The sequence below is a fragment of the Manacus vitellinus genome, unplaced genomic scaffold (assembly GCF_001715985.3).
Source record: "Manacus vitellinus isolate BGI_N305 unplaced genomic scaffold, ASM171598v3 scaffold_8_pilon, whole genome shotgun sequence".
NCBI classification, from domain to species: domain Eukaryota; kingdom Metazoa; phylum Chordata; class Aves; order Passeriformes; family Pipridae; genus Manacus; species Manacus vitellinus.
The window spans coordinates 2,755,752-2,776,878 of record NW_021940864.1 but is presented as its reverse complement, the minus strand read 5'-3'; the positions used below and the strand labels follow the sequence as shown (position 1 = coordinate 2,776,878).

Sequence of the window (21,127 nt, the reverse complement as noted above, 5' to 3'; positions counted from 1 at the left end):
TATAAAAAACTGTGAGTCTTTATAAGATAAAATAAGAAATTACTCGTTTAAAACACAAGTTGTAACCAGGATCACTGCTACCAGGAAAGGCTTAGGAAAATATTTCCTAACTTACAGAAGGAGACAGGCTAGAGATTCAGTGATGCCAGCTATTTGTTTTCAGTAACCCAAGGTAGGTTATAGGCGCTACCATAATGAGCAGCAGTATAAAATCCTGAATTCATTAGTCTTGAGCATAAATGGGAATAATGCAAACTGGTAGGGAACAAGAGTTCTTAAAGGGAAGAGCAGAAAACTTTGGACTCTCTAGAGGCTGGCCCCTTGTGTTGGGAGTTGATTTGGTTCACACTCACTCTCCCTATTCCTGCACAAAGGGACATTCCTTTCCAGAATGTGAATGTAAGTGAAAAGGAACAAAAAAAAACCAAAAAACAAACATGATTTTCCACTGGATGCTGCTGAATTCACCAAGCTTCTTCCAGCTCCACAGGGCATGACAGCAGGGCAGTATTCCCAGAAGACAGACAATAATTGTAGTAATTATGATTGCCTTGTGCATCTTTTGTGTGTTTGGAAATTTTCTTGGCACTACTACTTCCTTCATCTTTTGCAAAGACTCTATTATCTTCAGAAGCACTATTCTCCCTTAATTGCTTTACTGGGGGCAAGGGAGGGACAAGGGGGGTGTTATGCTGAAATGTAAACATATTTTCTCCTATTTCCCTTTCCTGTTTGTGGCTGATTTTCAAAATATTCAAAGCCCCACTGTATTTCTAATAATATTTGTTCCTTTGTTGTCTGTAGATAAACAGGCTGAGGATCAACAGTTCATTCCCAGGAGCAAAATGATTCAGCAGAAGAGGAATGAGATAAACAAAGATTATCATCTGATCTCATATTAGCAATCTCAATACTTGCATGAAGGAGACATTTCTCCTGCCAGCACTTACTTTATTCTTAATTCTTGCCAGAATATCTTTCAAGTCACGTGTGGAAACAGATTGTTCCAAAAGCCTATTAAATTTTTGATGACTCATCAACATATGCAGCATCTTCCATCCATAATACCTAACACAGGAGAGAGGGAAATTCATAGAGACTATTACTGTCTTTTCTCTCTTGTGAATAAACAAAGGAAAAGTATTAACAGAATAAGTTGGTACTTTAAACTCATCTGGTGCAATACTTCTATGAGAAGGCATTACCTATTCAGCAGAGATATTTACCTCCTCATGTCAATTCATGGTGCTGTCAGATGAACACAAGAGGCAAGAGGAGAACATGGGGCAACAGAAAAATACAATTTCACTCTGAAATTGTGGGTATGCTTTTGCAGGATTGAAGGATCCCAGGGGACAAGCAAAGCACATCTGCTTTGTTGTCAGAGCTTATTAGCAGTGTCTTGCTGCCATTGCACAATAATTTACCTTTCTTTAACTGGCAGACAAGCCAGGACAAATCACCTCATGCTTATATTGATTATTCTATACTTTATATATGCATATGGGCAGCTAGTTGCTCGTGTGTTCTTGGCATCTATTAATGGGAATTTAATCATCGAAGTAAGGGGCTTTTGGTGGTTTGGTTTGATTTTGCTACTAGGAAACTATAGCTCTCTTCAAGAAGAAATCTGGAGGTTGTTCAGCCACAGACAAAACCATTATACAAATCTGCAGAACATTTAAAAGACCAAATACATTGGTTAAAGACACCTGGAATTTTACAAGGACAGTCTTAACTTTATGAAAAATAAATGCTCGGGATCCTTCGGTGATGAACAGTGGCCAACATTTCAGCTTTGAATTACACACAAGACCAAACAAAATTCTTTGACTGATTAATCTGAGCTGTTTTGATCTCAATAAAGAATCGTTCAAGTCACAGGAATTTGGCAGTGGTCCTTGCTGGGCAACCTCATGTTACCCAGTACAGTCATTTCCCCAGACAACCCAGAGAAGTGGTCACAGCAACAAGCCTGTCTGAGTTCAAGAAGCATTTGGACAATGCTCTCAGGCACGTGGTGTGATTTTTGGGATGTCCTGTGCAGGGCCAGGAGTTGGACACAATGATCCTGATGGGTCCCTTCCAACTCAGCATATTCTATGATTCTATGAACTTATCCACACAGTAAAGTAACTTAATATTTACTTTACCTTCCACTCTTTTGTGGCTTTACCCTTTACAGCCAGACATCAAACAGTTTCCGTATTTTAGGAGGTGAAATGAAGATCATTACCGTGTGTCCTTGTGACAGTCCTGAGCAAGCTTCACCGCCAGGCGCACCAGCTTCTCGGCCCTGACGGGTGTGGCTGCCAGTTTCTTGGCTCCAATCTTCTCCATCACTGTCAGCAGGTGTTTGGCTGCACACTTCCGCACCAGGACATGGCGATGCCTGGAAATGAGAGCAAACACCGGGGCAGAGGGAAAAGGAGGGCCAGAAACACATGCCTTGGTCATAGCAGGCTCCCTGTCATCCCTGGGAGAAGGAGGCCTGTGTTCTCACTGCAATTTTAGCCACCTGTAGAAGATTCTGTCCTCAGACAAACACAAAGTTGGCATTGTACCAAAGGACAGCCTGCATGGAAGAGGGAAGAATTCAGTCTCCCTGGACCCAATTTCTTTACCAACATTAACTCAGAGAAAGAGGGAAATGAAAGACAATTCATGCTGACCCATCAGAGGGGACCCACTACACAGACAGAGCTGCAGCAGGACTGAGGCTTATTCCACCATTTATCTCCAAATCTGCAAACCCTTGGAGTGGGGGGAAAAAACACTGTAGGGCGTGAAGCTGCAGAATATCCAGCAACGCAGCCAGTTCGTTCTGTGAGGCTTGGCAAGAGATAAGTTTGAAAGTTTTACCCTTTTCCAAAGCTGAGGAAAGGGTGGCAGTCATTTTAGCCAGGTTGTCCTGTTCTAGATGGTGCCTATTGGAAACTAGCAGGCACAGTGCCAATACTTTAAGGCAGCATTGGTTCAGCTATCCCATGGGAGTCAGCCTGTGAAGGCGCCTTTAAAGTGATTCACCATCTCAAGTCTAACATGAAGCATCCATTTGAATAGAAAGTAGAGCTCTAAGGACAGGACAATCATACAAGGTTCCTCTTGGCAGGAGCTACGCCTGCCGTGCAGGCTGTGCCACACCCAGCACGTCCTCCCCTGTGTACTCCATGTCCCAGCAATTACCCTCCTTATTTCTCGAGTTAATGGCATAATGATGATGCATGGTTTTTCCCAGCACCTCTGTGGTTAGTTGTGAAATATCAAAGGGCGCTCACTGCTGGAATTGAAATTGTCCCTCTTCCCACAAAACCACAAGGCTCTATCCCTAGCCTTTGCAGGGACTTTCACTTCTCCACCATTTACCACGTCTAAAAAATGCTGACAGACTGTGAGAACAAATAGGCTGTTGAGGAGAGAAGTAGGAGACAAGAGGAAGGAAATGAGGTTGATCAGAGTATCTAGTCATCAAGTACACAGAAGATACAGAATAAAAGACCCTTCCCTCCCATCATTTCCCTTCTTTCTCTCATCCCTTCCCCCACCCACACAATATAAGGTGAAAGATATAATTTGGAAAAGATCAACATACTGGACTCCGCTGTCCATGAGAGCAGTCATTGCTCGTGAAGGAGTCACATTCTCCACCATGACACCCAGGGTCTGACTGGCTGCTTTCTGAATGAACTCTGGGGAGTTCCAAACCATCTGGAGCAAGACCTGAGCAACCTCATCCACCTCAGAGTCCATGTCCTTCTTCAAGGTCACAAAGAGCTCTCCAAGAGCAACGATTGCAGAGTGAGACACCTTCGAGCGGAGGCTGGTCACCTGGGGGAGTCATGAGGGGAAACAATAATCACACTGTAAAGAAAATCAGTTCCCCTAGACAAAAGTCACAGAGAACTACAAGACTTCTCACTGTGTCCAGGGGAAGATAAAAGCACAGTAAGAGCAGAAAACCACAAGTGCAGAAAGGCACTTACTCTGATGCCAACTTCTTCTCTGGCCTCAGGCCCATTTACTGCAAGCCTATAAAATATTGTTACACCTAAACAAAGTGTGCTATTAAACTCATGGTGTACACTGCTTTGATTTTAGGCCCTTTTATTATAAAAACAAACAAATGAAAGCAAGGGCTGATTTCAAACCATAAAAGCACAATTCATAAAGACACGATAAAAAAAAAGTAGGACTTTTCTCCTGTTCAAAAAAGCAACACCAGCATCTTAAGCACTCAGCCAGGAAACAGAAAGCACAGGCTCAAGTCTGCAGAATAATTTGCTGCAGGGACTTGAGTGCATCTACGGCTCTTTCTACTCAGGAGAAGCCTAGCTGTTGGCCTCAGGGCACTCATGGTTCCTGGAGATCTCATGCAATTACAGCTGCCATCAGTGGGGTTTCACAGCTTTCAGTGCTGCTCCATTAGAACCTGGAGTAATCCCCGCTTCCAAAAGGCTCTCCCACAAGGTTAAGGAGGCAGCGTCTGAGAGTCACGTGCTTCATTTTGAAAGATACTTTGAAGGACAGACCAGTGATTCTTTCTCCCACACTTAGCTGTGCTTCCTAATAAAAATTAACAACAAAGTGCTAGAAGTGCTTGTGAGAGAAAAATCTGGAACTGGAGTGAAATGAAAGTTGAAAGATGTCTCTGCATATGAGTGTGTAGAACAGAGAGGATGAAATTTCCTCCGAAATATAAAAGTGATATAAAAATCAGATGAGCTAAGCTAAAAGGGCTTCTACTCCTAACACTGATGATCTCAGAGCGGGAGAATCCCAGTCCTACATATCTAAACAGACAGGTTTGAAGAGTCCAACAACACAAGGGGCATTCAAGCCTCCAACATCATTAAATATTGGAGAGAAGGACTGATTTTCACGGATATGAGTGAAGTCCTACTATCTTCTGCAAGCAAAGGAAAATTTTATCTATTTGGAAATTGTGTAGCAGCTGGTTCAGGCCACAGAAGTGCCAAGTTGGAAATAGAGCCGCAGATGGTATTAGGGAACTTAGGTTGAGACCTCTCTGCTAACTGAGAGATGATGTAGTGAAGACATGTACAACTGCCCTGCAAATCCCACAGCTGGGCCACTGTGCAAATGAAAAGGGCAAAATACATAAAAGCACACAGAAAGGAAGAAGAAGCCATCAGCAGGATACACTGGAAAATAAAGACCTGCAGTCAATCCCTCAGGATGCTGCGGAGGAAGAGAACGTGGGAGAAAGATGGGAGGGAAAAGCTTCAGTGTTTAATTGCAGCTTGGGCAGAGATTTGGGGTGTGGCAAATAACCTAATTAGTGTCTCAGTTTCTGTATTTGTATATTGCATTATAATGGCACCTAGCTCAAAGAGGAGAGCGTCAGATACCCTACATACCACTAAATATAGATATATGTACAGACAGATCAATTGTGACAGCAACTAGAAAAATAAGGTCTAAAAATAGTAATGAAGGGAGACACGGAGCACACATGTAGATGAACAAGCACATATCCACTCTACATACCATGTATGTGGGACAAAATTCAGCAGTGTTCTTACCTCTTTGGTGACTGCCAAGGAAACCTCACGAAGTCTACAAAGAAGGACTTTTGAATGGGAGATAGCCAGGCATTTGATGCTGAGGAGTCCCTTCTCCTTCAGCTCCCTGAAAAGCAATAACCAAAAAGATTGATTTTTCTCTCCACCCAAGAAATGGGCTGCATCCTCTGAAATGACCAGGGTTATGGCTCAAACAAAGGGAGGTGCTTTTCATACAGCTCTTAATTAAATCATGGAACTCGTTGCCATAGGATGCTGTGGCTGTCAAAAGCATTCACAAATCCAAAAGGCAAATAGATGGATTTCAGATTGGATGGATTAATTTGTGGTGATTTAACAAGACAGCCTTTCTGAAATCTCTGGCACATGAAGTCCCTACGTCACTGCTTCCTAGAAGCTGTGAGACCATGCCATGCTTCTGTTCCTTGCACCCTCCCTGTACCTGTCCCTGAGACACAATCCTGTCAGTGTGTTACTGGGGTATTTTCCTTCTTTGCCATCCCCAGCAAAGTTCAAGAGTGAGAGTTTACACTGCCTCTCCATAGCTGAATTTCCACTCTGCAATCTAGTCCTGTTTGTCCCCCAATCCACCCCACCCCACACACTCCCCATAAAGCAGCAGTATGTCCTAAAAGATTTCACACCCGGGCAAGAACAGCAGAAATGCTGGATTTTCCAGAAAATCCCTACTTAAAATAGCACCCACAACAGCAACATATTATTTAAAAGGTGCAAAAACTTGCCTCTATCAGCACTTGCTTTGTGCAGGACCTGAGCTACAGGAAGGTACATGACCCAGCCATCGGGGCTGCAGCACAGGACTCAAGACTCATCCCACGGGGGTCCCTGAGTGTAACCCAGATCCCCCACACCTGCAGCAGCTCTCTGCATCTCACAGGGCACCAAACAGAAATGGGAGAGGGACAAAACAAAACAGTTGCTCTAGGAGATGCATCACGGAAGATTTTTCACAGTTATCCCAGTGTGAATGGAGTCCTAGTGAGCAGACGCTAAGCCAGAAATCTAAAAGACAACCAGTATCACATGAAACTTTTAAGTCATCACTGCTGGGCCTCTACAGGTCTACTCCTGTCTGTGTCTAACTGCAGGACACACTGTGACTATTGACAAGACATCTCAGGCCCACATTAAGCAGTGAGAAGCAAAAAATTGAATTCTAAAAGTGCAAGATTCCTAAAGATGTTTTTTTCTTTTTCCTTGTCTTCCTTGTCTTTCCTTGAGCCCTTCAGGAGAAATGATAGGCTGAGCAATCCTGCACCACAACTCAGTCCACTCCTCAGAAATAGGAACTCCCTGTAGGTGTGTCTGGGACATGCAGGAGATCATAGGGAGACCCTGTCTTCTGCCACTGCTGCCAGCAGCAGGACCAGAGACAAATCCTTACTCAGTCTCACCTGGGCCAGTGACCTGAGGCACCCTAATCTCTAAACTCAAGACTGCTTCCATCCTGCTTCTGGCTTCAGCCAGCAGATCATCTTGTTCTGCAGCTTTCCCTCTTCCCTACAGATTGCACTTGCAGCTACATGGAACAGAGAGCAAAACTAGGAAATAGCCTGGACCTGCTGCAGACCAAGGCCAATAAAAGGCTACTCTCAAGTCTTTATACTCTGACTGCTCTGGAGTGGTTTCACTAGTCAGTCCCCTTTGGACCTCTGGGCTGTCTGGGCTCTGAGGCACTAGAAAAATACACTTCTAACCTGCCTTTACTCTGAGAGGGAAAAAAAGGGAACAGGGGACTTTCTTACCAGTTGTCGCTGCTGAGCCATGCGAGTGCACTGAGCAACAGCTGCTGAGGGTCAGAAGAGGGTCTGCCTTTCTGGGCATTCCCACATCCTGGCTCCTCTCTGCGCTCCAGACCAATGGCCATCTGTGAGTTCACTATGAGGAGAAGGTCAGACATGAGCATTACATATCCCAGCAAGACATCCCTCCACAGAGCAGGCAGCAACCCAGTCTCCCAGCCAAGATTACATATGGATGAAAACTGGCACTGCTTCAGAGAATTCACTGCTGTCTGGCTCACTGCTTTCCTCAGTATCCAATGCTCTCCCAGCCACCCCCAGCTGGGCACCATCTCCTTGTGTAAACCTGAAAATTGCACACACGGCGCCAGCTCCCAGGTCCATATAGGTGCCACAGCCAGCTGCAGGCTCATAGTGCCACAGGGCTCACACTCACTGGGAGACAGTGCTGCCCAGCAGGACATGCTACCCCAGGAGTAAGCTCCTCAGGTGGGCATGTGCCTCTCTTGTCTCATCTCTGTAATGTCCCATCTCTGTAACTTTCTGAGGAAAGACCTCCAGCTGCCTCCTGTGAGCACCAAGCCTGAGCAACTGAGTCCTGCTGGGCTCAGGTGAATCCCCAAGGAGCAACCACCATGGAATAGTGATACCTGATCCTCTAAATCTGACAGTGTCTCTGTTTCCATTTACTTCAAATATTATAGACAGCAGGCAGCTGAGGGCACGTACAGTTTAGCATACTATTGGGAAAGTAGTAGTTTATGGATTTTGTTATTTTCCAAGCATTATGAATATTTACTATTTCAGAGGTACCCACTGGCTGTATTTCAGAGATGCTGAGGTGAAATTTATTTGTCATCAAATGTACTTGTTTGCAAACTCTACAACGTCTAAGCTTTCTCTTGTGGAAAAATGCAATTTCTAGTCTAGATAGTTGTGATAAAAAAGCCTTCCAAATGCGAACTGAGAATAAAAATATGTAAATATAGATGCAAATTGTTGGCAAACACACTCTCTTGATGATAAATTTACAAGGTAGAAGAAAATTCAGATGATAAACGCATTTCTTATGAAACCCATTTGCCATCAAAAGCACTGTCGATCAAAAATTTCATGTCTTGCACTCAAAAGCTCATTTTCTAAAGTGTAGATGAAAACATCTGAGCTGTCTAAAAGTATTGAGTATAAATATTGCACAGAATCTAGATGAACTGCTATAGACTCTGTAGGGGTTTTATGCTACCTTGCATGTTCTACAAAGTATGGAGGAACTGTAAAATCAAAAATATTCGGATGCGAGCTAATCCGGATGTCACTGATGTATCACTGTCACTGACATAAATGATGTCACTGCACAGGTATGCAGATATACACATCTATATTCAATATGAATGGAGGGCCATATCAGGCTAGTTATGGTCAATCTTGAAATCTGAAGTGGCGTCACTAGAAAAGAGCATTCAAAGTATCATTCCTATCCCCCTTTTACTTATCCACCCTGCTCCGGATCATAACATGAGGCAGGCTACCCACAAAGGAGAGACAAGAACTACTGTGGGCTAACTGCTGTATATTTATTGCAGGCAGCAAGCAGCCTGGGAGCACCAGGCAGCCTGTCCTGTATGTCATCTGCTACACACAGCCACTGTTTTTGGGTGGGGCGACAGGGGAAGAGCACTGCTTGTTCCTAGTTTCCTTTGCAGGCAGTGGGATGAAAGTGGATGGAAGCCATTTTGCACTTCTGGGTGCAACAGCACGATTGTATCAAGTCCCTGATTTCCATGCAGAGACAATCCTTGCTGTGATAGCAGAAAAGCTGGCTGGAGAGTCAGCACAGGCAGAGGACCAAGATGGTGCGTGGACAATTGATCACGGTGGTACTCAGAGGGGCACAGTGAGCACAGCCTGCCAGACTGCACTGGAGCCCAGCTCTGCACTTACAGCTGCCTCCTGGCACCAATGTTGTATTTTGGACTATCAATATGGGCAAAGGCCAGAACTTAAGCCTTTACCATTGCTTTATTCAGCTCAACTTTCCAATGGATCTCTAAGCACCAACTGCTCCAGCACCACCAAGCTGGAGTAAATCCAAAGCAGATTTGCTGCTAATTCTCAGGACAGTCTAGGACCCAAGATCCCAGCTGTGGCTGAGGAGAGAGGCAGTTTGTGCTCCTTGTGCAAGGAAAAAGCTTGTGCGTGGGGTAGCAGTGGAGCAGGCTTACCTGAGAAGTTGTGTGGGAAGCTGCCATCCATGTTGATGTTGGGTGTCTGGGGCATTAGGGGCACGTTGACCTGCTTCTTCAATATTCGTGTCTTCAAGGCAGCAGCAGGCTTTCTGTGCACATTGAAAAGGGTCCCGTTGACAGGTGGTAGGCTAAAGCCTGCAGATACCAAACAGGACCTTGTAAGTGAAGAGTGCTGGACAGCATGGCTATGGGCTTGGAAAGGGCTAGAAAACTTTCTGGAGCTGGGTTACATCTCTTTGTTGTCCCAAACAACTTCAAGCATAACAATTGCATGCTAACATTGGACAGTGATCACATAATCACAGAATCACAGAATAGTTTGGGTTGGAAGGGACCTTTAAAGGCCACGTTGTGCAACTCCCCTGAGCAGGGACATCTTCAACTAGATCAGGTTTTTCAGAACATCTTCAATGATGGAGCAACAACAGCTTCTCTGGGCAAACTGTTCCAGAATTTCATCACCTTCGCTGTAAAAAATTCCTTCCTAACATCTAGTCTGAATCCACCCTCTTTTAGTTTAAAACCAAATGCAGCGGCGCTTTCCCCAAGAAACAAGGAAAACTCAGCATGGCTTTCCCTTTGTTTTTCTGTTTCAGAGGCTGGATTGGGAAGTTACAAAAAAAAAAAAAAAGAGCAGATAACCTTGCACGCTGCCCTTGGGCTGAGTGCTGACTCTTCAAGTTCCCTGCTGCCGCGCTCAGGGCAGCACACGCAGCAGTGCAATCAGAGCCCGTCAGCTGTGATTAAGTCAGTAATGCTGCTTGCTCGTGGGGGTAAAACATAAGCACTGGCTCAGGGCTTGAGCACAGCTCTACCGTGAGAGCTCCTCGGCAGGGAGCGGTGCGAGCAGGATCTCTTGTGTTTTAATTAGAAGCAGTTTAATTTTGTTTCTTCCAGGTTGCACCTTGGTTGGAAAGCATTCTTTTGGACTCATCCACTCACCTTCTCTGGAGGCTGCTCACAACTAGAGAGTCTGAAGCCCCTGTGTAGTTTGCGTGACAGAGTTTTCTACTCTGAAAGACTTTATAGGTGAAGGTGGGAAGCTGATATTCTGTGGCAACTCAGTGAGGGCCATAGGCAAGACACTTCATGCCTCTGTATTTTTCTTTGGAAAATGGAAATAAATCATATTCAAACTTCCACTCAGAAGCAAGTGTAACAGCCTTCCAATCTGATTTCATAGAGTTTTGCAACACTATGCAAAGAGAAAGCAGGTGATCAAAAAGGCTCACAACTATAGCAACCACTTACTTTCTTCAGCTGCATTCCTGGGGTCAACTCTCTGTGTAGGGAGCTGCAAGGACTTTTCCTTTTCTCTCTCTTTCTCCAAAAGCTCCATCTCTCTCATTTTTCTCTGTTGTATTTTCTTTTCAGCTGACTTGCATAATACAACACGGACCTAGTTGCGATGGAAATACATCTCAGACCATAAACAGAGATACACAAACCATACCCAACAGGAACACAGTGGTAGAGTGTCATAGTCTCTAAAGCAGCTCCATATACCTCCCAATAGTTTCAGAAGAATTTCTCCTGTCCTCACTTAGACAATTACACACAGTGAGGTGGAACACTTTATTGCCATAACCTTCCACTGGTCCAAGGTACTATTTGTGAATCTGTGTCGGGGTGCCCTGCTTGAACTGAGAAAGTCATAGGAGTGCTCCAAGGCATAGGAAAAGCTCACACTACTGGTGAACAGGCCGTGGCAGGAGAATAAAAACCATCTGCAATAACCGGCAATAAGAGTTGTTTCTTAACAGTCATGGCCAGTAATTGCAGTTGTTTCTCACTTCTTTGGTTCTGAAGGACTCAGCTGCTCTCCAAGAACACAAGTCCACAAAAGGAGTCATGTGAAAATAAGTTGCAGAAACATTGGTCTTACTGAATTAAAAAAACTGACAATGAGAGGGCTATGAGATACAGCAAGAAGGTAACCAGGAAAAATCAAACTCTCCTGTTTTATTTTGCTTCTAATGTTGCTTACACTCAACATTAGAATCTTTCCTTCTCTGCTTCCAAGTGTGCATTTTGCACATGTTCACTGATGTAACTTGTCCTGCCATTCAAAACTTCTCTGAATTGGCCTTCACACATAGAGAGAATGCTTCTTGCACAGCCTTAGCACCATCTCCTAACCAGTGACACCTGCACCAGTAAAAATACTCAAGCAATTGCTCTGTAGCTGTCAAATGTGTTCCCAAGAGAATCCCCATCCCCCAGGAGAGGAAGATTATGATTTTCAGTGACATTTTGTGCTAAGCACTGAACACTCACTGAAAAGGAAGCCTGCTCATCCCTGTCCTTAGCCCTTACCCTTCCACTGCTGTCCTTCAAGTCATCATCATTCACAAAGCGAGGACTCATGAAATGATCCATCTCCTTGGTCTGTCTCAGTGGGAGGCCTGTTAATAGAAGCAAAAGTCCATGTAAATGTCCAGCAGACTTCAAGCCACCAAAAACGTGACACTGGGGAACAAGGCAACCCAGGTTCCAGATTGCAGAGCTCTCATAATACACAGAGATTATGTATGAGAACAGCAAGGCACATATACCTATAACCTCTCCAAACAGATGGGGTACTGCCATATTGCACTGGCAGCTGAAATGACACTACTCTGTTGGCCATCAGACTCAAACCTACTGCATGATAAAGCCTCAGCCCTTGGCCTCTGGTGAGCAGCTGTGTTTGATAGAGAAGGGTGAAGAGATGCAGATTGTTCTTGCCAAATTGATTTTATCTGTTCCTATCCAGGCTGATTTTAGTAAACATCCTCTTTTTCCCAGTTACTAAAAGAACTCCTACGTTTTAATAGATGTATATATTTGTTGGAATATTTTAGAGGGCATTTAAAGAAAAGCTTAGGTCCACTAGAGTGTTACCCAAACCTGAATTGTGTTCTTGAAGCTAGATAATTCATTTTCCCCAAGAATTTTCACTCTAAATTATATGAGATCAGGCCACTTTCTACCAGCCTAAAGGCTGATTTTCTTAATGGAAATAGCACAGTGCAGCTCATTCCAAAATACTCTCCAACAGAGCTGTTCAACTCAGAAAATTAATCATTCCTTACAGAGCTTCACAGATGATAAAATCATGTGGTAGCCAAGCAGGAAAAAAAAGATTAACTTTCTGCAATCAAAATTTTTTGCACCCTGCAGAATGACCAGGTCAATAATGAAAGAGAGACAGATATGGGCTTTGAGGAAGGAGGGCTGTTCTGGATGGGAGGCAAGGGCTTGGAGGGTAAGAGCATCTGGGAAGTTGACAGGGAAACCACTGACTCCTTGGGATCACTGCAGTCAGTCAGGCCTGCAAAGTGGAGATACAAAGCATAATAGAGGCTGCTCTGCAAACCTAAAGCATCTGAAGCTACAGACTTCATTGGACAGATTTCTTGGAAACTTCTAAATAACTGCACAGGGAAACATGCTCATGCTGGCAGCCACCCCAAGCAGGCCAGTGGACAACTCTGACCCACTTCCACAGAGCTACCAGAGGAACATCCTGGACTCTGGGCTCCTGTTGGACAACAGGGAGCCCACAGACCTGTGCTTAACAAGGGTAAGTCACCTGCACATACACCCTCCTGCTCCTCTCCCTGCCCCACAGCTGTACACCCCTGGAGCTACATGGGGGATGACAGCAGGACAGGTCATTGCAGGGGGGCACGTGCAGGGGAGAACTGTTCACTGGGAATGTGCACGGGCTCTCTAGGATGGGAAAAGACCCTTCCTCCCACCACAGAGAGGGACAGTTCCCACCTTACCTCTTTGTGAGGCTACCAGATGCTCGGTCTTCCCCTTGTCCTGGCCAGGAGTGGTTCTGGGGGCAGTGCTGCTCACCTCCCTCTCTAGGGGAACCTGGGTCAAGGCCCCATGAGCGAGGTGGGAGCGGTGACCTCCATTGCCAGTGCCGAGGTTCCACACACCAGCCTTGCAGCCAAATGGGGGAATGAGGGTACTTGGGTGTGGAGGTTTCTCAGGTCCTTCCCCACACCATGAATCTGTTGTCCTCTTCATCTGTTTTTTTGACATGGACTGAGAAGAAGCTGCAGACCAGGTAAAAGGGAGGAAGTGAGTTAGTTGGCCTCACTCCTTTACAACGAACACACCTAATGGGTAAGGCATTTAAGGGTTTTTTTAATCATTCATTTCAGAAGATCAGTTTTTATTTCTCACGAAACTGGCATCAGTTTAATTCCTTTTAACAGAACTGAACTAGCAAGCCAGGAGAGAGATTCTACTAATTTGCTTATGTGTTGCTATTTGCCCATCCACGATTACAGGATCTCTTTCCTTCCAAACAGTAGGCAACGCACAATGGTCTCTAGAATTTGACACTGTCTAGGAAGTAGATGCTTTCCAAAGCTAGTGTTTAAGTCCTTTGTTTCTGTAATTCCCATTGAATTTTGGGCTGGGTTTTGTTGGGGCTTTTTATTTCTCTTCACAACAAAAGAAGTACTAGGACACAAACCATATCACCAGGTATTCTAATGAAAGGAAGCTTTGCACTCTGCACTAGATGTCCCCAGTATTCAATGGGCCTATATCTGTAGGGTGCAAATTGGCCACCCAAACATTGTACTTTTGTTCTGCTTCATTGTTAGAGGGACTTATTCCCTGCTTCCTTTACTGGAAAGACTCACAAACCCATGATAAACATGATCTGCCTCAAAGAATTTGTGATCTTGGCTTTTCCTGAAAATTCAAAATTTCTTAATAGAAATAGCACAGGGCAGCTCCTTCTGAAATACTCTCCAACAGAGCTGTTAAAACTCAGAGAACTAATCATTCTTTACATGGCTTCACAGATGATAAAATCATGTGGCAGCCAAACCATAAAAGAGGAATAACTTCCTTAAATCAGGATTTTTTTTTCCCTGTGGAATGGTCAGGTCAATAATAAAAGAGAGACAGATAAGGTTTAACGATATAGCTCATTTCTAGTCCAGAATGTATCCTGCAAAAATGTCACCTTACTTACTCAGCAACATTTCTCCCTAGTTGCATTCAGTATTCTAGCTGCATATCAGCAATAAAGGAATCATTCTGAAGGGACATGCCCATTATTGGCAGAACTAACACTGAGCCGAGGGACCAGTGGATCTTATCCCTTTTTCTGCATCAGCAAAATTATTTGTTCAATTCTCCTCTCTCCTATCACTATAAACCATCAGGAGGCAAAAGGACAGCAACGGTGTCGTTGAGGTTTTCAACTTGAAAGTATTGGCTGACACAGATGCACCAGACACTGCATTCTGTCTTGTAGAATTCTTATTCCTAGTGATAAGGCAATGCAGGGAGGGGAGGGCAAGCCATAAGGCATCTCCTAGCCCAGCCTCACTTTGCAATGCTGCCACAGGCAGATAGGGCAGGGAAAAAGATTTGTAATCATGAACCTGGTATATGTGGTTTGAGGTAAATGAGTTGCACAAAGGAAACCTCAGCATTTAATTTAGGTTTGTGCTTTAAGAGGATGAAAAACTCAGATCCTGCATAGGCTGGATCCTTTTTTAAGTCTCTTTCTCTGTAAATGGAAAATTTACAAGGTCTTTCTATCACAGGAGATTTCACTATTTCTCCCAGTGCAAAAACAGGCAATGTTGATGAATCTACTTCAGTTCTCAAAGGATTCGGCTCAGGATCTGCCCCAAGGGAAAGTTTTCTCCTTCAAGTGTATGAGGAAGGAGTGGGAACATTTCTCATTTCATGCTAAATGCCTTTTTCTCTAATAATTGTGACATTAGAAACTGTGCAGGGAGATAAAAGGTATGCACACAATGTAGAGGAATGTTTTCTTTTTCTGATGTGCATTTCCAGGGCCCCAAGATACCCCTCCAGCTCCTGCCATTCTACACTTCAGTCTGGAATAATTTTCACTGCATCACCAGAGCACATTTCCCAGTGACTGGGTTCTGGGGGAGTCGTCTGAGCCCATCAAGGAGCTGAAAAAAGTTACAGGATAGTTTTCAAGCAAACTTTCAGATTCCCATGGTCATTTTAGGACAGACATGCCCTGTACCTACCTAGATATTTAAAGTTCTTCTCTTCATTTCTGCTGATTGATCTTAGCCTTGAGAAAATTGAGGATAAAAGAACATATGAGGAGATAAAATGAGAAGGTGGGGGAATGGGCGCAACATTAAAGGACACAGACTTTCTCAGCATGGTCATTCTGATGAAGGAGAAAATGCAACACATAAAACCAACAATACACAAAGCTGATTAATTGTCATTAACCTTTCAGTTGCTGGAGTCAGACAGAGCTCATCAAGCCCCAGCTGAAACACTGGAGCCATTCTTCAGTCTGTGTCATAACTATCCAATTCTGCTGTCTCTCCTTTTGGAGTTAAGTGGCTCTTACTGGTATGTACAGCCTCTCTGAACCAGTAAAAGATGTTAAGGCAGTCATAAGTCTGTATTGAGGGCAGCTACTTTTGTACTGCTGCAGAAGCTTAACTTTGCCTGGTCATGCCTTAAACTGATGACAGCATCTTGCTACACACTGTAATACCAGTGCTGTCTCCCGAGGATAATATTACACCTCCTTGCTCTTTCAAGAAGAAAAAGGGTTTTTCCAACTCAGTTGGCAGGTAAGTATATTCAGATTGCACTTTAAAAGCCATACTGAAGCTTTTAAATTGGACTGATATTTCCGTGACTCGTTATTTATTGTTATAACTAGGATAAGGTTGACAGCTAGATTTCCTCATGCATACCCAAGAAAATATCTTTCCATCAGTTACAGTCCTATAACTGTTCTCTAACACCTTGCCCTCTTTGATCTTAAAACCTTATGTAAATATTAAACATCTACAGGATTATACATCCATAAACCAAAATTTATCTGGCTCTCATCTCACAGTGGAGGCCCAGACACAGAGAAGTTATGACTGACATTTACAGAAGCAGCATCTGAATTTGCAGACAGCTCTACAATAGCCAGTATTTGCCCTAAAATATTCTTGCAGAAACTGACAGTCAAAGATCACACACAAAACCAAGTGCTGCATTCAGATCCATGCAATACAGTTCCCAAACGACACTACAAAGATTATAGAGGGAATCGGTAGCTGAGTCTAACAGAGGACCTGTTTTAAGGTCCTCTTAAGTCCTGCCTCCTCTTTCCCACCATCACCTCTGCTCTTAGAGTGTATGGTGTTGGTTTTGACATAGTGCTGAATCATTATAGACAGGCAAAATGGTGAATACACAGAGGTTTGTGTAAATACATTGGAGAGCTGACTGTGGAAAAAAAACCTCACGAGATGAAAAGTGCAAGGTGAACAACATATTGGAGCAGCAGACACCTTGGCTTACCTCATGTCCTGGGCCTCTTGGTGCTGAGAGCTTGGGAGAGACACTGCAGCACTGCCAAGAGGTGGACTTACTGACTTAGGTATAGGAGGGATCAAAGACGGTCCCAATGGCCCTTTCTTCATATCCCCACCACTGCAATGCACAGGCAGCAGGGAAGCCTGGAAACAGTAGAACACAGTGCTCAGCTCAAGCACCCAGCCCTTCCCCTTTGATGTCACAAGAAGTTTAGCCATGCTTTCAGCTAGGACTTGGCAGGAAAAGAAAAGTCAAACTGATGGAGCAGCTTGGCCCAGGATGGGCAATGGAAAGGGAAGTGGTGAGGGAGAGACTCTGTCTCAAATTTGCCAGCTCTCTTCCCTCACTCGCTTCTCTGGCATTACCATCTGCATTACCATCTGGCATCCACATGCTTGGCATAAAGATATTCTGAGGTGCCACTGCCTCTCTTGGCCTTTTGGATGGTATGGGAATGGATTTAGGTCACTATCCTCTCACTGTCCCTAAAGCACCTACCAGCTATTGCTGATCTCCTGCCAAGTCCCCATAAAATCATTCTGCACAATGTCAAAAACTGCTTTTCTCAAGCCTGTAATGTTTTCTGCTTCTGCCCTTCCCCTACAGCCCCCCACCAGCCTTTCATCCCAGATGCTAATGTGCTCTCTGCATGCTCAGTGCTCTCCAGATCCCACACAATTCATCTTCACAGGCTCGCTGTCATTTATTAAGTTCAGCAGAGCTCCTTGCCCTGCTGCTCTGTGTAAGGTCTCTGCCTGCTCTAGTTGCTTCAGGCCCCCCACACCATGGCTAGGAAGGAGGGTGGAGGGAGCAGGGGCAGATGCACACCCTTCCTTAGTATCCCATCATTTTTGGCAGAGCTAAAGAGCCAAACTGGGACCTGGTCAAACTTCAGTGAAATGATCAGCTAATGTCAGGGATACATTTGGCCCTTTATCAGCAAGGTTGAAATCAAGTACACAAGGCTTTTTATTGGTTATTCTCTTTAAAAAAGCTGCTGTTCACCTGCTTTCTCCTGCACACCACACCAAATCCAAAATAACTGAAGCTCCTGTCCCTCTTGCAAAGGGATCCCCAGTCATGTGGATGGGGTTTGGACTGCACTCCCCATGGCCACCTGCCATCACTTACCTCTGGACAGACCCATGGCAGAGGACAAAGCTGCACAGAAGCTGATGAAGTCTAGAAATATTATTAGAGACAACTGTGCAGAAAGCCATGGCTGTACAACTCAAAAGCTGAGGCAACCTAGAATTGAGTTTGCAGGACTGCCTGCTCCAGCAAATATTTTTTCCATCAAAACCAGACAGAGCTGATATAAAACACCACTAAGACACTGGAGTGTCTGGAACTGTAACCACAACATATTGGTATCGATAGCAATATCTATTGATACAAGTCAATGCAGGGGACGAACTCTGCAGCACACACACTGCAAAGACAGCCTGAAGTGTGATGTCCCTCTGAGCTCTTCTGTGGCTCAGCTGCTTCCATTGACTTACACCATAGGGAAAGAAGACCTCAGAACTCTGCCTACATGGCATAAACTGAAAATTGACCACACAGGATTTGGCTTGTTTTCCTTACCTGGCATTCTCTTTCCTCTGTTATCACCTCCTTGTTACTACTCTCACTGTCATCACAGCCTGGGCCATTTTCCCCATGCTCCTGCTCTCTGTTGCACATCTTGCTGGGCTCCAAGGAAGGAGGGCTGTTCTGGATGGGAGGCAAGGGCTTGGAGGGTAAGAGCATCTGGGAAGTTGACAGGGAAACCACTGACTCCTTGGGATCACTGCAGTCAGTCAGGCCTGCAAAGTGGAGACATAAAGCATAACAGAGGCTGCTCTGCAAACCTAAAGCATCTGAAGCTACAGACTTCATTGGACAGATTTCTTGGAAACTTCTAAATAACTGCACAGGGAAACATGCTCATGCTGGCAGCCACCCCAAGCAGGCCAGTGGACAACTCTGACCCACTTCCACAGAGGAACAACCTGGCAGGACAGGTTACTGCAGGGGGGCACGTGCAGGGGAGAACTGTTCACTGGGAATGTGCACGGGCTCTCTAGGATGGCAAAAGACCCTTCCTCCCACCACAGAGAGGGACAGTTCCCGCCTTACCTCTTTGGGAGGCTACCAGATGCTCAGTCTTCCCCTTGTCCTGGCCAGGAGTGGTTCTGGGGGCAGTGCTGCTCACCTCCCTCTCTCGAGGGTCCTGGGTCAAGGCCCCGTGAGCGAGGTGGGAGCGGTGACCTCCATTGCCAGTGCCGAGGTTCCACACACCAGCCTTGCAGCCAAACAGGGGAGCGAGGGCACTTGGGTATGGAGGTTTCCCAGGTCTTGCCACACACCATAAACCCCTTCGCTTCTTCATCGGGGTTTTTAACATGGACTGAGAAGAGGCTGCAGACCAGGTAAAAGGGAGGAAGTGAGTTGACCTCACACCTTTCCAATCAACCCATCTAATGGGTGAGACATTTAAGGGTTCTTTTGATCACTTAGGAGATCAGGTTTTTTCTAGTTTTTCATGCAACTAGCATCAGTTTAATTCCTGTGAACAGGACTGAGCTAGCAAGCCAGGAGAGGAGATGGAAGGCTCCACTGGTAAGAGGGGAAAAAAGATTCCCATTTGAGGCGGCCTCTGTGAAGGCTACCAGTAAATACCTACAGGGTGCTACTGCTATTTCTGGAAACCAGAAAGACATCTCAGCAAGCAGGCAGACCTTGCTGGTGTTTTTACAGCACCATACCATCTTCAAGGTGTGGTATGATGAGCAAGCAGAAGAAGAACAGGAAATTTACCTATAGCGAGACCGGACAATGATAGCAAAGACAGAAACAGACCTTACATATCATTACCATGTCCCATTTGTGGCCAGCTGAGCCACAGTCCCTGTCCTGGCTGGCGGTACTAGTGATTTGGCTACTGTTGAAAAGGAGAAAGCATAATGAACTAATGATAGAAAGATGTGATGCCATGTGTATGCCTGGAGGATCATCCTGTGGCTGTCAGCCACCTACTCTGACACAGAGCCAGCACTGACATCCACGGACCATTTCTCCCTGAAATCTGGTGGGTTTGGGGTTTTTGGGCTTTTTTTTTTTTTCATTTGGCTGAGGCCACCACTGCATGTTCAGCTCCTTTCTATCCTCACCTTCAGTGGTCCGTCCGTTGCCACCAAACCGTATGTTCGGACCCGAGGCTTTCCGAACTGCAGAGCCCTCTGGGTGCCTGCGTTTGGGGTTTGGGAACCGCTCCCAGCGGAGGCCAGCAAACGGCGGGGCTTTTGGGCAAAAACCTAGTTAAAATAAGGAAAGGACCGGGGGTTTTGACCCTCCAGTCCCGGCAGCGGACCAGGGAAGGGGGCCAAGCCGGCCACGTCTTTCCCCCGCCCAATGGGTCCGTGGCCCCCCTCACCTGCAAACACCTCTGCGCGGGGCGCCCCTGTGGGACGCCCCGGCGTCCCGGGCCGCGCAACGTTCTGTCATTTGCATCCCGGCGGAATCCCCCCGCGCCGTCCCGCCCCCCCCCACCCCATTCTATCCCCCTCGATCCGCCACCCACCCCTACCATCCCAACGCGACCCCCTTCCCCCAGGGGGGCAAAAAAAAAGGCAGCCTGCGCCCCTCGCAGGCAGGGGCTCGAGGGAGTTTGACACTGTCGGGGAAGCAGATGCTTTCCAAAGCTAGTTTTCCAGCCCTTTGCTTCTGTAATTCCCACTCACGTCTGGGTTGGGTTTTGTCAGGGTTGTGGGGGGTTTGGGTTTTTGTTTGTTTGGTTGGTTTTGGTTTTGTTGGTTTTGTTTTGGTTATTTTTTATTATTTCTCTTAACTGCAAAGGAAGTGCTGGGAAACGAGCAGGTGTTATAATTAAAAGAGGCTTTGCACTCTGCATTTGATGTCCCCAGTATTCAGTGGGCCTATATGATTAATGTATCTGTAGGGTGCAAACTGGCCATCCAAATGTTCTCCTTCATTGTGACATGGATTTATTCCCTGTTTTCTTTACTGCACAGGCACCCAAACACAACATAAACATGATCCGCATCAAAAAATTTCTGATCTTGTCTGTTCCTGAAAATTCAAAATTATACACAGCGTATTTCCCTGTCCCTTGTCCTGGCCAATCTCTTCCCTATTCCCCAGCCTCCAAGACTGGGCTCTCACTTGCACGGCGTGAAGAATAGCTGCTGCTGCACTTGCCAGCATCTCCCAGGTCTCGCGATCAACACTTTGA

At 45.4% G+C, this 21,127-nt stretch overlaps 1 protein-coding gene across 1 annotated transcript in view; it reads right to left on the bottom strand.

The window, feature by feature from the left end:
- Window positions 1-20,385, bottom strand: part of TOGARAM2 (TOG array regulator of axonemal microtubules 2) — a 29,365-nt gene extending 8,980 nt beyond the window's left edge. The window contains exons 1-11 of the mRNA XM_018085050.3: window positions 20,319-20,385; window positions 20,046-20,189; window positions 19,012-19,293; window positions 11,869-11,957; window positions 10,804-10,951; window positions 9,529-9,687; window positions 7,310-7,442; window positions 5,544-5,649; window positions 3,593-3,828; window positions 2,237-2,392; window positions 951-1,068 (exon numbers count right to left, since the gene is read on the bottom strand). Coding sequence (XP_017940539.3) covers window positions 951-1,068; window positions 2,237-2,392; window positions 3,593-3,828; window positions 5,544-5,649; window positions 7,310-7,442; window positions 9,529-9,687; window positions 10,804-10,951; window positions 11,869-11,957; window positions 19,012-19,293; window positions 20,046-20,189; window positions 20,319-20,385 — 1,638 coding nt within the window. The remainder of the gene's footprint in view (window positions 1-950; window positions 1,069-2,236; window positions 2,393-3,592; window positions 3,829-5,543; window positions 5,650-7,309; window positions 7,443-9,528; window positions 9,688-10,803; window positions 10,952-11,868; window positions 11,958-19,011; window positions 19,294-20,045; window positions 20,190-20,318) is intronic.
- Between the last annotated feature and the right edge of the window lie 742 nt (window positions 20,386-21,127).